General features: G+C 39.5%; 1 protein-coding gene across 1 annotated transcript in view; it reads right to left on the reverse strand.

The window, feature by feature from the left end:
• LOC136803962 (muscle-specific protein 300 kDa-like) overlaps nt 1-14,649 on the reverse strand; it is a 42,791-nt gene that overhangs the window by 25,769 nt on the left and 2,373 nt on the right. The window contains 9 exon segments of the mRNA XM_067060692.1: nt 26-3,361; nt 3,507-5,819; nt 6,018-6,689; nt 6,869-7,216; nt 7,403-7,732; nt 8,156-8,824; nt 8,981-9,988; nt 11,563-11,889; nt 12,065-14,648. Coding sequence (XP_066916793.1) covers nt 26-3,361; nt 3,507-5,819; nt 6,018-6,689; nt 6,869-7,216; nt 7,403-7,732; nt 8,156-8,824; nt 8,981-9,988; nt 11,563-11,889; nt 12,065-14,648 — 11,587 coding nt within the window.

Consider the following 14,649-nt stretch of genomic DNA (forward strand, 5'->3'; position numbering starts at 1 on the left):
TGAAAAGAAAAGACATGAAGCTTACCTTCAGTTTATCGATTTCGCTATTCAACAACGGTTTTTCAGCTGGTAAATCATCAGTGACAGGTGCAAGTTCTTTCTCAGCTTCGGTGATAAACTCTTGCAATGGTTCTGCAACCTCTTCAAAGTTCTTGGCAAGTGGTACAACCTTTTCAACAACATCTTGTTTAGCTTTGACAATGTCTTTAGCTTTCTGGTAACGATCTTTCAAATCATCAATCTTCTTTTGAACGCGTTCTGCTTCCTTGGGGTCAGCCTCACGGATGACCTTATCAGCTGCATTCTCCAGTGTCTTCAGATTAGGTTCTAACTCGTTGATTTGGTTAACTAAAGCATCAGTTGTAGCCTGTTGTTTCTTGGCAATTGGATATCGAGCTGAAATTGGTTTCATCTTGTCCAAAGCTTTCTCAGCTGTCAAAAGCTTATCATTGAAGTCGTCGATTGTATCTTGTAATTCTTGTGTTCCAACCAAGAGATTCTCAAGTTTGTTCTTACGGTCATTCAATTTGAATTCCAATCTCTCTAATGGTTCTTCAACCTTCTTTGCATCCAAAGCTGTTTGAGAAGCAACTGAGAAATCACCAGGGTTATTTTGACAAACATCTTCGGCAGTTTCCTTGAGTTTAACCACCTTTGGTTTGCAACCATCAACTTCGTCAAGCATCTTTTGCACTTCCGCCAATTGTTCCTTGATCTTCTCTGGTTCTGTAGAAATTGGTTCTAAATTCTCTTGCTCGTCAGTCAAATCATTGAGAGAAGCTTCGGTTTCTTTCTCTGTATCCTTGAAAGTGACCAAGTCGTCCAACTGTTTGGCAAGGATATCCTTACGATCTTTCAACTTATCTTTGAGATTCTTCAAGCGATCATCGATATCTGTGACATCTTCCTCGATTGGTTTAGAATCAGCTTCAAATCCATCAAGAGTATCTTCCAGATCTTTCCCTTTGTCTTTGACATTCTCAACGCCTTTTTCAGCATCTTCAAGCTCCTTTATCAAAGCTTCAATGTCTTCCAAATTCTTCTTACCAAGGTCTTCATCCAATCTGAAAGGTTGTTGTTGATCCAAGATATTCTCCAATTTACTCAACTCCTCATCGACAGGTTTTCTTGCATCTTCGAAGTCCTGGAATTTATCTTTCAACTGCTTGACTTGATCTTCCTTGTCCTTAGCTTTCGCTTCAAGATCGTCCCAACGTTTATTCAATTGGTCAACTTCAGCAGTCAGGATAGGTTCGTCTGACACTTTTGGTAACTCTTTGGCTTTCTCCATCTCCTTGGCAAAAGTCTCATTGAGATCCTTATGTTTTGGTGATGCTTCCTCGATGTTCTTCAACACTTTTTCAACCTCCTTCGCCTGCTTTTCACATTCTGGCAATGTTTGTGGAATATCTTTTACCTTGTCGCATTGTTCTTCAAGTGACGTTAATTCTGGTTTCAAAACATCTTCAGCCTTATCCTGGTCAGCTGCGAGAGGTGAAAGTTGATCGATATCTTCACGACGAGCTTGGACGCGTTTACCTAAATCAACACGTTTGGCAATCACGTCTTTCACTTTCTTCATCAGTTTTTCTTTCTCGGTTGGATCCTCCATAGTATCTCGAGCATCTTTGACTGACTTGGTCATTTCCTCAAAGATAGGTTTCAATTGGTTGAAATCTGTTTCGTAAGCTTTGAATTCGTCATCTTGTTTTCGAAGATTGTTGTGTTTGACCGAGAGTGGTTCAAATCGATCCATTTTCATGTTCAATTCCTCTAACTGGTCAACAGCGTTGGTGAAAATATCTTCGAAAGCTTGAGTTTTCATTAAAGCTTGTTGCAATTTATTCTGTTTCTCGTTGATCTTATCAGCTAACTCACTGAGTGGTGTAGCAATGCTTCCGTAACGGCCTTTGATGTTTCCAGCAGTGACCTTGTCATCAGAATTATTATCAACCAGCCAATCAGAAGCGTCTTGTAAGGCAGCAACTGATGGTCGAGTTTGGGATAATTCATCTTCAAGATCCTTCAGTTTATCAAGTTGTTCTTTGATTTCTTCTGGCGATTGTTTAGTTTGTCCAACATCAGCTAAATCTTTAGCCATTTTCAAATAAGCAGCTTCAAGATCATCGAATCTGTTGTTAAATTGATCAACCACCTTGTTCTTCTTTTCAACATCGTCTTTTCGTTTTTTCAACTGTTCTTCTAGATCAGCCAAACGTTTTGGAAGTTCTGTATCTTTCTCTTTGATGTCTTCAGCGTCACCATCAAGATCCTCAATGATCTTCTCCAGATTCTTGCCCTCTTCGACAGCTTTTTCGACATCCTCTTTCACACCTTCCAGAGCTGACAGCAAATCTTCCAAACGTTTCAATTCATCCTTTCCTTGTTCTTCGTCAATACCAAAAGCAGGTTTATATTCCAAGGCGTGTTCAATGTCATCAAGCTCCTTGGATGCTTTGTTGTAATCGTCAGAAAATTCCTTCACTGGTTCACGTAACTTATCGACCTTGTCTTTACACTTGTCTGTATTTGCATTCAATTTATCCCATCTCTTGTTGAGTTTTTCGAGATCTTCGTTCAATTTGGTTGTCTTTTCACATTCATCAGGACGTTCTTTGACCTTCTCATCCAAAGTTTTGAATGTGTCGTTCAAAGAATCATGATTCGGAATGTGTTCCTCAACATCTACCACAAAATGTTTGACACCTTTGCAGAGTTTGTTGAAATCTTCAACAGTCGTTGGAACTTCTTCAAGATCTTTCATGTTGGTTTCAGCCTCGGTTAACCAGTCTTCAAACGGTTGTTTCTTATCATGGTGATCCTTAGCCAATGGTTCGACTTGATCAATCAAATCAGTACGTTTATCAACGCTGTCATTAAGATCGGACCATCGAGTTTTGATGTCATCAACGTTCGTCTTGGTCTGGTCTTTCTCTTCACCATCATCCAGAGTCTCCAACACCTTATCAGCTGCTGTCACCAATCGATCATACAATGGTTTCAACTGTCCAACATCTTTGGCAACATCAAATTGTTCCTGTTGTTGTTTGACAGTCTCAGGCCAGACGGGTGAAACAGGTTTCTGTCGTTTGACTTGGAAATCAACAGAACTCAATTTGTCGTTGACATCTTTGAACGATTCATCTAATTCTTGACCTTGCATAACTGCTTTGTTGAGTTTGTTCAAACGGTCTTGTAGTTTCTCTTCAAGAATATCTAATTCGGTGTTCATCTTTGATAGTTCTTCTCGGACACCAGGACGCATTGTTTTATCTTGCGGACAGTTATCTGTCAACCATTTACCATCATCTTCAGCACTCAACACTGATGTACGTTGACGTTTCAAGCCCTCCAATAATCGCTAAGAGATAAAGAAAAAAATCTAATTATCATTAAAGTAACAAAAGTTAAATTAGTTAAAGAAGGTAAATTATGATTGCAAGAATCCAACCTATAGCTTGACAATGATCAACTATATCTGGAGTACTAGTATTTTTTATACATACCTCGATTTTCTGGATTTGCTTCTTAGCCTCATCAGGTTCTTTCTTGATTGGTCCAAGCTCCTTCAACTCCTTGTTAGCATCTTCACACCATTTCTCAACGTCGTCTCCAATGCCAACAAAATGATTCAAAACACGAGATGTATCTTCCAAATTGTCTTTGTTTTGAGCTAACTTTTGTTTGATTTTATCAGCTTTGTCATTAGTTCGTTGAGTTTGATCTTTAATAGGTGAAGAATCTCCTTCATTGTCATCGATAAGAGCAACAAGTTCGTTGTCAGCTTTCTTGAGATCACCAAGTTGTGGCTCGTATTCTTCAAGTTTGTTTAAGAGACCTTTAACACGGTCCAGTTCCTCATCAGCTTTGTCAGGATTGACACCGAATTCCGGTTTCTTTTCAATTGCATCGTCAAACTGGTTGAGAGCGTTTTGCAATGGTTCTTTAGCTTCATTATACTTGTTAATGAGATCTTCATGTTTCTTACAAGTATCTTTCTTCTTGTCCAAGTTTTTCTTCAATTTGTTCCAACGATCGGTGACATCTTTGGATTTAGCTGTAGTTTCTGGTACTTTGTCAACGATATCATCTTGTGAGGCGTTGGTAAGGAGATCATCAGATGTTTCAATGGTGTCTTCATACACAGGTTTCTTTTCGGCAATATCTTGATCAAGTTGTTCAATCTTCTTTTCGGCTTGCTTGACTTCATCTACCGTTACCGGGGCAACAACAAAATCATCCAATACTTTTTCCTCGTCATCTAACCAATCAGTCATGTCATCTTCCAAATTGTAGAATTTCTCAGCTTTGGGCATGACCTTGTCCAATTTCACACGACGATCCTTGGCAACTTTGTTGTCGTCCTCGAATCGATCTTCCACATCCTTCAACTGTTTCTCCAAGTCTTCTTTCTCTTCAGGATCTGATTCTTCCAAGATTTTCTTTCCAGCTTCCAAAACCTTCTCATATAATGGTTTCAACACCTCCAAGTCTTGTTCAAAGACCTTTTGCTCATCATCAACTGATTTCAAAGTTGGCCAATCAACACTTAATGGCGTTAACTTAGCTTTCTTGTTATCCAGTTTATCAAGCTCATCTTTGAAGTCTTGTAATGATTGATCGAAGTCTTGATTAGCTGCCAAAGCATCGTGGAGTCGTTTCTTCTTGTCTGCAAGTAAATTACGTAAAGCTTCAAGTGGTTGATCAACCTTGTCGACCTTGTTGTTAACGTTCGCACAGAATTGAGGCTGATCTTTATTCTCATCGCACAACCAATCTCCAACTTCTTCCGTATCCTTTAGATTCGCTTTCTGTTTGGTGATTTGATCTTGGATGTCATCAATCTGAGCTAATTGTTTTTGAATACCGTCCGTGGTTGCACTTGGTTTATCAAGGTTAGTGACTGTAGCTGTGGTCAAATTAACCCAGTTATCCAGATGATCGATTGCATTGTTGAATTGATCAAGGTGTTTCAGATTCTCATCCAAATCAGCTCTCTTCTTGTCCAACTTATCAGCAGTGTCATCCCACTTCTTATCAATGTCTGATTCCTTGTCTTTATGATCTGTTGGGTCAACATCACGTTTTTCAAGGAAATCGACAACATCGTCACATTTCTTGTCAGCTTTCTTCAAGTGTGGTTGTTCTTCTTGCATTTTACTTGCGCTGTCATCCAATTGGTCTTTATAGCTCTTCAAAGCATCGATATCATCGAAATTCATTGGAGGTTCTTCTTCAAGAACTTGTTCAACAGCTTCAATACATTCTTCAACAGGTTCTCTAGCTTTCTCCAAATCATCAATCAGATCTTTGAGTTTGTCAGTATCTTCCTTAACTTCGTCGAGATCAGCTACTAATTTATCCCATCTCTCATTGGTTTGATCGACTTCATCTTTAACGTAAGGAACATCACGTTTCACATTCTTAACATTACACTTATCGAACAATTCGGAAGCGTTGTTGTTGAATTCGTCTCGTACTGGTTGGTTCTTGTCCACTTTGTTTTTAAAGTCACGAATCTTTGGTTGAAGTTTATCACTCGGGTGTGGTGTTCTCGATTCGGATTTCAAATCTTCAAGTTCTTTTTCAGCGTCGGCCAACCAAGGTGATACTTTGAGATTGGTGTAGTAATATTTCTCTTCGTCTGGTAAGACTGATGACAATTGGTCGTTCTGTTTATTAACAGCTTCTTCAGTGTGTGCAAACCGTTCGCAAACATCCACCAATCGCTTCTCGTTCTCATCCTTGGGTTCTTCTGGTGCAGACTCGGATAACGTCTCGTGAAGTGGTTTCATTGTGGCAATCTCTTGAATCAAAGGCTAGAAGGAGAAAAAAGAATAACGTTATAGAAAAGCTATTACCTTCAAGAATACATTACGACAATAGTTATTGGAAACGCTTTTCACGCCAATAAAAACAATAGAAACTACAGAAAAACCATCAATCCTAGGAGACGAGGAACAAGATTTATCAATCCAAATGTGATATATAACAGAAAAGGAACCAAAAATTCTTACCTTTAGTTCTTCTTGTTGAACTCGACCAACATTGAACAAAGCTGATACCGGTTTCAAATCAGCCACCAATGGTTCCAATTTATCAAGATGATCAGCTAAACTGTCCACTTTCTCATCTTGAGCTTGTTGATCGTGTTGTGCAGATACCAATTTGGATTTGTAGTCGTTTAACTTTTCAATGGTATCATCCAATGGTTCTTGAGTTGTATCGAGGCGTGATTCAACATCACGTGTTGTATTAGGATCGTCTTTACTTTGCTCGATAAACCAATCACCCAACTGTTTGTCTTTCTGTAATTCTTCAACTGGGTCAGCGAGTTTTTGAAGTGCTTCATCAACTTCAGCGATTGCTTTTTGGATCTGAGCAACATCTTTGGGAATGGGTTCCTCAAATTTGGGTTCGAACTCTTTAGCAACGTCATTTGTTGTTTTACCAATATCATTCAAGCTATCGTTCAATTTCTTTGCCTTATCAGCGACATCCTCTAAAGTGGCTTGTCGGTCAGCGAGCGCTTCTCTAGCCTTCTTGAATTTTTCGTTGGTGTCCTCTTGTGTGGTATCAAGGTCATCTTTTTCACCTTCATTTTGGTCTAACAGATCTCGTGTTTTGTTGGCCGCATCATTGAAGTCTTTGAGGTCTTCTTCGGCAGCGTCGATCTTATCAACCAATTCCTGGATGGGGAAAAGAAGTGGGAAGTTTGAAGAAGCGTTCACGAAAAAAAAATTAGCCAAAAGGCAAATAGCTTTAAAATGTAATTTCAAACTTCTTAGGCAATTGAATATTCAGAGCCTGTTTTTATTGTCAACAACCGCTATAACAAACAAGTCTTGGAAATGAATGTAATTCTTACCTTAATCTTATCCAAGTTAGATTGGCATTTGTTAGGGTTGACATTGACTGGTTTTTGTTCGTCCAACTCTTTGTCAATTTCATCGAAAAGATCGTCCAAGGTGCGTTTCTCATCGTTCAACTTTTTAACTTCCTCTTCGACAGCTTCTAACTGTTTAGTTGAATCGTCGACATTCGTTTTCAGTTTCTCCCAACGTGTGTTGAAATTCTCGAGCTCAGATGCTACTTGTTTCTGCTCACTGATTGGTTCGTCCACAGGCTCTTTAGAGCAGACATCCAAATGAATTGTAGTAGATTCGTTAACGTTAGTATGGTTCGGTTGGTGATTCTTGATGTCACGATCAAGGTCCTAAAAGAAATTGAAAGTAAATAAGTGATAATTAGTATAAATGGCACTGCTGCCCAGAATTTTCACTTTAGGTGTTCAGACCAAAAACAAGGTAGTATTTTATCGACTCTCACGCCAAAATTTTTATTTAAAGGACTTAAAAGAATTAGAAGTACCCGTTTAGATCGCATCGAAATTCTATTTTACCTTGAGTTCTCGTTTTCTTTGGTTCAATTGCTCAGGGTTGGCACTCAATGTCGGTACAGATGCTAGTTTCTTTTCAGCATCGTTCAACCAGGGTGCAACATCATTCAACTCCTTAGCATAATCAGCAGCGTTTGGTAAAATACGTTGAATTTGTGAATATCGTTTGTTGACGACATCGTGTACGTCATTCCAACGTCGTTCAAGATCATCGACGGATTTTTCGAAAGCTTCATCCTTTTCTTCTGGTTCCTCATCCTTCAATAAATCACGGGCTGTTGGCACCACGTACTCGACGGCCGGTTTGTGTTGAAGGACGTCTTGATAGACCGGCTGTAAGAATAAGTATGATTGGACAATGAGTTTGGTTGCACGAGACAAGTAAACAACGCACCATTTTAAGTTTTTATTTTGATATGCTTTGAAAACATGGTAAACCATTCTTGGTCTGACCTAACCATTTTATGTGAATTATGTTTTTTGTAGTGCTTTACCTATAAATTCTACCTCGTGAAATATGAATTTCATTTTGATTAAGTTCTGTTTTTTTTTCCATTCAAATTTCCTATACAAGCTCACATAATAAATTCATTTCATAGAGTATAGACTGGGAGAAAAAGATTTTGTAGGAATATTGATAAATATGAAAAATAAAGGAAGATAAATCATTAAAGATAACGAATCGAATTGTTGCTAGGTGATATTTACATAATACGAAATGGAAGCCTGATGTGCGAAAAATATGAAGAGTATTACCTGAATCTCATCTTGCTGTTTCTTGATGATGTCATAGTTGGCGGAGACAGGCGTTCTCTTTACCATCTCGCGTTCGGGAGTAGGTAACCAAGCTAGTAGATCATTGACTTGTTTTTCGAGATCTTGGTTCTCACGTTGCTGTTCAAGCATTTTCTTTTCTTCATCTTTGACCAATTTGAGTATGATGGTCAACCGCTTCTTGTATTTCTCAACTTCCTTTTCCTTGTCGTCAACCTTTTTGTTCTTTTCAGGGTGTGATTGACAACTTGGACGAACTTCCTCGATAACCTTCTCCAAGATGATGATAATCTCAGTGATCTCTTCAATTACAACGACAACCTCCAATACTTTACCAAGACATCTGGTAATGGATGCTGGATCTTTCTTCACACCTCGAATCTCAGACACCAAATCGTCTAAATTCTTACTCTTTCCTTGTACAACGACCAGTTGGTTGTTGAAGTTATCAGCACGAATGACTTCTTTGGTGACTGGTTTTTGAAGGTCTTTCAATTTCTCTTTGACGTCTTCAAAGTGTTCGAGCTTTTTGTCAGTTGTCTCAGAGAGTGGTTGCATTTCCTCTGGATTTGCAATTGGTTCCATACTTCGGACGGTCTGTTTGATTCGATCAGCTGTCGGGTCTTGTTTGTCCAGATCTTCGATGGAGTTCTGAAAAATGAGATAATGAGATTAAAAAGAGGTCTTATTTCAAATTTTAGCACCACATATTACTAGTCGGACTTGTTGGCCATGCGAAATTTTCTGGCAAAAACGTATTGACGACAACTTTTTGAGGAATTAGAATGAATCAAAATATAAGCTCACCTTGATCTTCTTCAACAAATCATTGCCTTCATCAGCATCAAAAGCTACAGGTTCAACTTGTTGTAATGTCTCATCTCCTTCTTCAACAGGCTCATCCAAGGTTTTGTTATCCTCAACAAACTGTCTCAACAAAGGTAACATTTTGGTCAAATCGTCGTCTCGTTTCTTAGATCGATCATTAACCTTGTTGTAACGGTCAGTGAGGTTCTGAAGTTGTTTTGGAAGGTGTTTGTTTTCATCTGGCTCGCGTCCAAGAAGTGATTGCCCGGTGAATAACAATGAGTTATAAACAGGCTCGTGTTGTTCAATATCATCGTGGAGTGGTTTATGCTCAAGAACTTGGTCCTTAACTGTATCCAGATCTGTTGAGATTGGTTTTTCAGAATCTAATTTCTTCTCGGTGGCTGTCAACCATTTGTCGAAATCGTGTAAAGCTTCTTCGAAAGAGAGCGCTTCAGTCAAAAGAGCCTTGATGCGTGCACGTCGGTTGTTTAGCTCGTCCTCCAGGTTACTCATGGTGTTGCTAACTTCAGCTAAACGTTGTGGTACTTCACCGGCCAACGATTGTCGTCGACAAGTCTGTCCAGCTTGTACAAACATGTTCTTTTGAAGCCAATCACCATTCTCTTCAATACAGAATACTGTTGGTTGTTTCTTGTCAATATCTTTAGCAATGGAGTCAAGCTCTTCTAATTCTTTCTTGAGATCTTCAGGATCTTTGGAATCTGTTTCACAGTTCTTGATCTGATCTTCGACACCAGGAGCCCAGTCATTGATATCATCAATATCGTTGAAGAATTTCTTTGCTTTCTGTTCGATGTGGTCTAAATCATCTAGATAGCGTGCCAAATCTTGTTGTAAGTCTTTGTGTTTCTCAACAAGCTCAGGAACTTCCTCTTCAACTGGTTTCTTGTCTACTTCATCCGAATGATAAGCCTTAACTTCTGTTTGGTTCGCCTTGAGTTGACGTAAATCTGGTTTGATTTCATCAAGCTTCTTCTTCAAAGCCTAAAGAAAAATAATAAAATCTATAAATGATAGTGTTAACTCCAGTTCCCCAATCTTTAGTCCTGTATCACATCTGAATCTCTCAACGAATCAATTAAAAAACTTTTCTCAATCTAACATATAACTGCCCTCCAAGATCCTGAAACAGAAAAGAAACCATAGTGTGCAAGGGGGTTCCAGGTCCCACCTGAAAATTCAGGTCCCACCTTATCCTAAAATTCCCACCTTCAGCCCAGACTCCCAGATCCCAGCTAAAAACAAAAAAAATATACTAATTCGAGGAACAAAACAAAATTTCTTTACCGTAATATGAAGATGCAATATATTACATATGTTTAACTTTCCATTTGCCTATGACCTACATTAGGGGTAGAAACCAATCAAGTAGTCAGACGGCTTAGAAGTAAGTGTGAGTCGTTAGATATAAGTTTGGCATGAAATTATGGCTAATCCTCGAATAAGAAGTTTTGGGGAAAATTTGTCCCGATAACTACAATATTAGTATAAATAAGTGAGGATCGCCTACAACCATAACTGCAGGGAGGGAGGGAGGTAAAATATTTCATCCTGTCGGCTTTCAGTTAGAGCGTCCACTTGAACAGGGAGATGTGATGGTCATTTTGAACATGACGTCACATATGGCTGTTAGCAAAGTAGACTCAGTTGGCGGAGGGCGGCCACCCAGCCATTCGAATACTGTATATAGCGCTTATCAAATAAAAGTTAAACCGCAATTTATTAACCTGTGTTAAATCCAAAAATCCAAAATATATTAATGTCTATTATATACATTTCATGGTATCAGCCCCCCCCCCCCAGAAATCTGAAGGGCACCTAGGCCAGGTTAGTAGAGGGGGGCTAATGCCTTGCAATTCTTTGGGTTACCTATTCATTAAGGGTGTCTTGATGGAGGCTCTGGGGGCTGGTTATATTTTCCAAATCTAATATTTCAAAATATTTCAAATTATTGAATTTTTTTACCCCAGCACCTAGTTTCCCATCCAATTTTTCTTTCGTTTCCCATCACGCCATCTTTTGCTATATTTTTCTAATGTGATTGTTTTGATTTACAGCTGCCATCTTTATAGCATAACAACAAAGCTTGTTAGCAGGCGTTCATGCGTGAGCATGATTTTAGGAATGACAAAAGAACAAAAAGTGTCAATTCAAGGAAATTATCTGCTGAATAGCGGTACCTAACTCAAAGGAATTTTTCAAGGGGACCTAAATTGCTGGGGGCACCATGCTCAATGGGGGCACCTGAAAAGTGGGCTGAAATCATGCATTTATGAAATATATAAAAAAAATATATCATAAAATCATAAAATCTGAAAATAAGAAATTTTACTTTAACTTTTTCCAAAACACCCAAAGTCCCACCTAAAGAAATTAACTCCCACCTTAACTTGTTTCTCCCACCTAAAACCTGGAAAACCCCAAATCCCACCTGAAAATTTTCGACCCAAATCAGCAAAACCCCCCCCACTATTCTGGGGGGGGTGCACACTATGGAAACAGATCGAAAAACCGAGAAAAGCGATCCTGTAAAGTTAGCAAAACATAAATTAACTTACCTTGATACGTTCTTTTTCTTCAGCAATCTTATCCAAGTCAATGCCAGTTCTTGGTTTGACATTTAACTCATCAGCGACATCATCCAAAACTGTTTGAACTGGTAACAAATGTTCTTCGTGTGTTCGAGATAATGGTTCAAACTCTTTGACATCTTTCATACGGTTGTTAGCCCATTCTTTGACTTTACGTTGTCGGTTAACGATGTCGTCAAGTTGTTGGTTCAAAGGTTCGACGTCAGATGGATCGACCAAGGTGACCAGTGTTGGACGTAGAGATTCGATTTGCTCAATGACTGGGTCATGTTTCTTGATGTCATTAAGAATATCCTAATTGAAATAATTTGGAGATAAGTTAATAAAGATAACGCTTACATCTTAATAATTTAGAAATGACAAAAAAAATCCTTAGCTCTAAAATTGAGAGAAAAGTTCATCCTTAAAAATTAGATATCATGTCACAGGACAAAAAAAGAAAAAGAAAAAGAAAACTAAAAAAAATTACCTCGAGATACTGTTTGTGTTTCGTGAGAGGACTGTATTTGCCAGATACTTTCTTCGGTTTTTGAGCTTCATTCTCCAAGAAATTCAACCACGAGTTATAAGTATCAAAATCTTCTTTCTCAGCTGGTGATCCACTCATCAGAGTTGGCCAGAGTCCTTTCAAACCTTGATGAGGTTTTCCCATATGTTGCATCATTTCCTGTAACGGTATAGACGTACGTTTTGAATCGAATGATTTACGTTTTTCGTCGTACGGCATTTCACCAAGCTTAGGACGACGTCGGGTCGGTCTCAATGGAACTTGTTTCAGCTTTTCATCATCTATTGGCTCATCTTCAGGGATTTCAGGGAATAATGGAGAAGCCTGGACATCTTCTACTGACGTTGGTACGACAATCTCGTCATCATCATCTTGGTTCGGCTGTCTTGGCTTCTTCTTTCTCTTCTTATTCTTCTTTTTCTTCGGTTTTCTTGAAGAAGGTTTTTGTTGAGATTCGTTATCCTCACTATCAGGTTTCTCAGAATCTTCACTTGGTTCGCTGTCAGGATCGTTATCCATAGCTAATGGTGCTATTTGTGCATCCACCACAAACGAAGATGGACTCTGTCTACCGTCTTCCTCATCAACCGGTTTAGATGGGAACCGTTTCGGTGTTTTCGGTTTCTCACTGACAGATTCTTCAGGGAATGCTTCCTCTGTAGGTTCATCATCAAGAGGTGCAAAGAATTGATCAGGGTCAAGAGCAGTTTCAACTTCAGCCACTGGTTCTGCTTCTGGAATTAATTCTTCCAAATCGTCAACGACTGGTCTCCTCTGCTTCTTCTTATCATCAGGAGCTGTTTTTAGGTCTTCTTGAGGTTCCTCACCAGGGAAGAAATCAGGAATACTTTCAACTTCATCAGTTTTTTCTGGCAAGATGATTTCTTCACTGTCATATTCATTGACCGGTTTTTGTTCATCTTTTTCAGATGGCTTCTTCGACTTCTTCTTCTTCTTTCTTGGCTTTCTCTTCTTCTTTGATTTCTTTCCTGATCCTGGTTTATCCCCATCTGAGCTTGGCTTATCCTCATCTGATTCTGGCTTATCCTCACCTGAACTGGATTCATCCTCGTCACTGGAAGATGGCTCGTCAACAGCGATAGGATTGATGTCGAGATTGACAACAATAGACGGGAATCCTTTCTCCTCTGGTTTTAAATCATCCTCGGTGGGCTCATCTTTAGCTTTTAAGGGTTTATCGTCGTCTTTCTTTGGTTTTTCCTTTACGTCTTCTTCGTCTGGATGAGATTCTTCAGAACGATCAACAGAGTCAGGTTTGATGATGAATCTAACGGGAGCTGGTTTTGAAGCATCTTCTGATGGTATTTGATCATCTTCTTGAGGTTCTTCACCAGGGAAGAAATCAGGAATACTTTCAACTTCATCAGTTTTTTCTGGCAAGATGATTTCTTCATTGTCATCTTCATTGACCGGTTTTTGCTCATCTTTTTCGAAAAGCTTCTTCGACTTCTTCTTCTTCTTTCTTGGCTTTCTCTTCTTCTTTGATTTCTTTCCTGATCCTGGTTTATCCCCATCTGAGCTTGGTTTATCCTCATCTGATCCTGGCTTATCCTCAGCTGATTCTGGCTTATCGTCACCTGAACTGGACTCGTCCTCGTCCTCGTCACTGGAAGATGGCTCGTCAACAGCGATAGGATTAATGTCGAGATTGACAACAATAGACAGGAATTCTTTCTCCTCTGGTTTTGAATCATCCTCGGTGGGCTCATCTTTAGCTTTTGAGGGTTTATCGTCGTCTTTCTTTGGTTTTTCCTTTACGTCTTCTTCGTCTGGGTGAGATTCTTCAGAACGATCAACGGAGTCCGGTTTGATGATGAATTCAACGGGTTTGAATCCGCTTTCGACCAGAGGCGCTTGTTCTGGCTCACGAATAGATTCTTCTGGGACTTCTTCTTGTGGTTCTTCCTTTGATGGTTCCTTTGCACCCTTCTTAGGCTTTTGGTCCTTCTTCTTCGGTTTCTTATCATCTTTCTTGACTTTTGGATCGTCCTTCTTGACTTTTGGATCGTCCTTCTTGGCCTTTGGATCGTCCTTCTTGGCCTTTGGATCGTCCTTCTTGGCCTTTGGATCGTCCTTCTTGGCCTTTGGATCGTCCTTCTTGGCCTTTGGATCGTCCTTCTTGGCCTTTGGATCGTTCTTCTTGGCCTTTGGATCGTCCTTCTTGGGTTTCTTATCATCTTTCTTGGCTTTTGGATCGTCTTTCTTGGCTTTTGGATCGTCTTTCTTGGCTTTTGGATCGTCTCTCTTGGCTTTTGGATCGTCTTTCTTGGCTTTTGGATCGTCTTTCTTGGCTTTTGGATCGTCTTTCTTGGCTTTTGGATCGTCCTTCTTGGCCTTTGGATCATCTTTCTTGGCCTTTGGATCGTCTTTCTTGGCCTTTGGATCGTCTTTCTTGGCTTTTGGATCGTCTTTCTTGGCCTTTGGATCGTCTTTCTTGGCCTTTGGATCGTCTTTCTTGGCCTTTGGATCGTCTTTCTTGGCCTTTGGATCGTCTTTCTTGGCCTTTGGATCGTCTTTCTTGGCCT

The sequence above is a fragment of the Clytia hemisphaerica genome, unplaced genomic scaffold (assembly GCF_902728285.1).
Source record: "Clytia hemisphaerica strain Z4C2 unplaced genomic scaffold, Clytia hemisphaerica genome assembly, whole genome shotgun sequence".
Taxonomy (NCBI): domain Eukaryota; kingdom Metazoa; phylum Cnidaria; class Hydrozoa; order Leptothecata; family Clytiidae; genus Clytia; species Clytia hemisphaerica.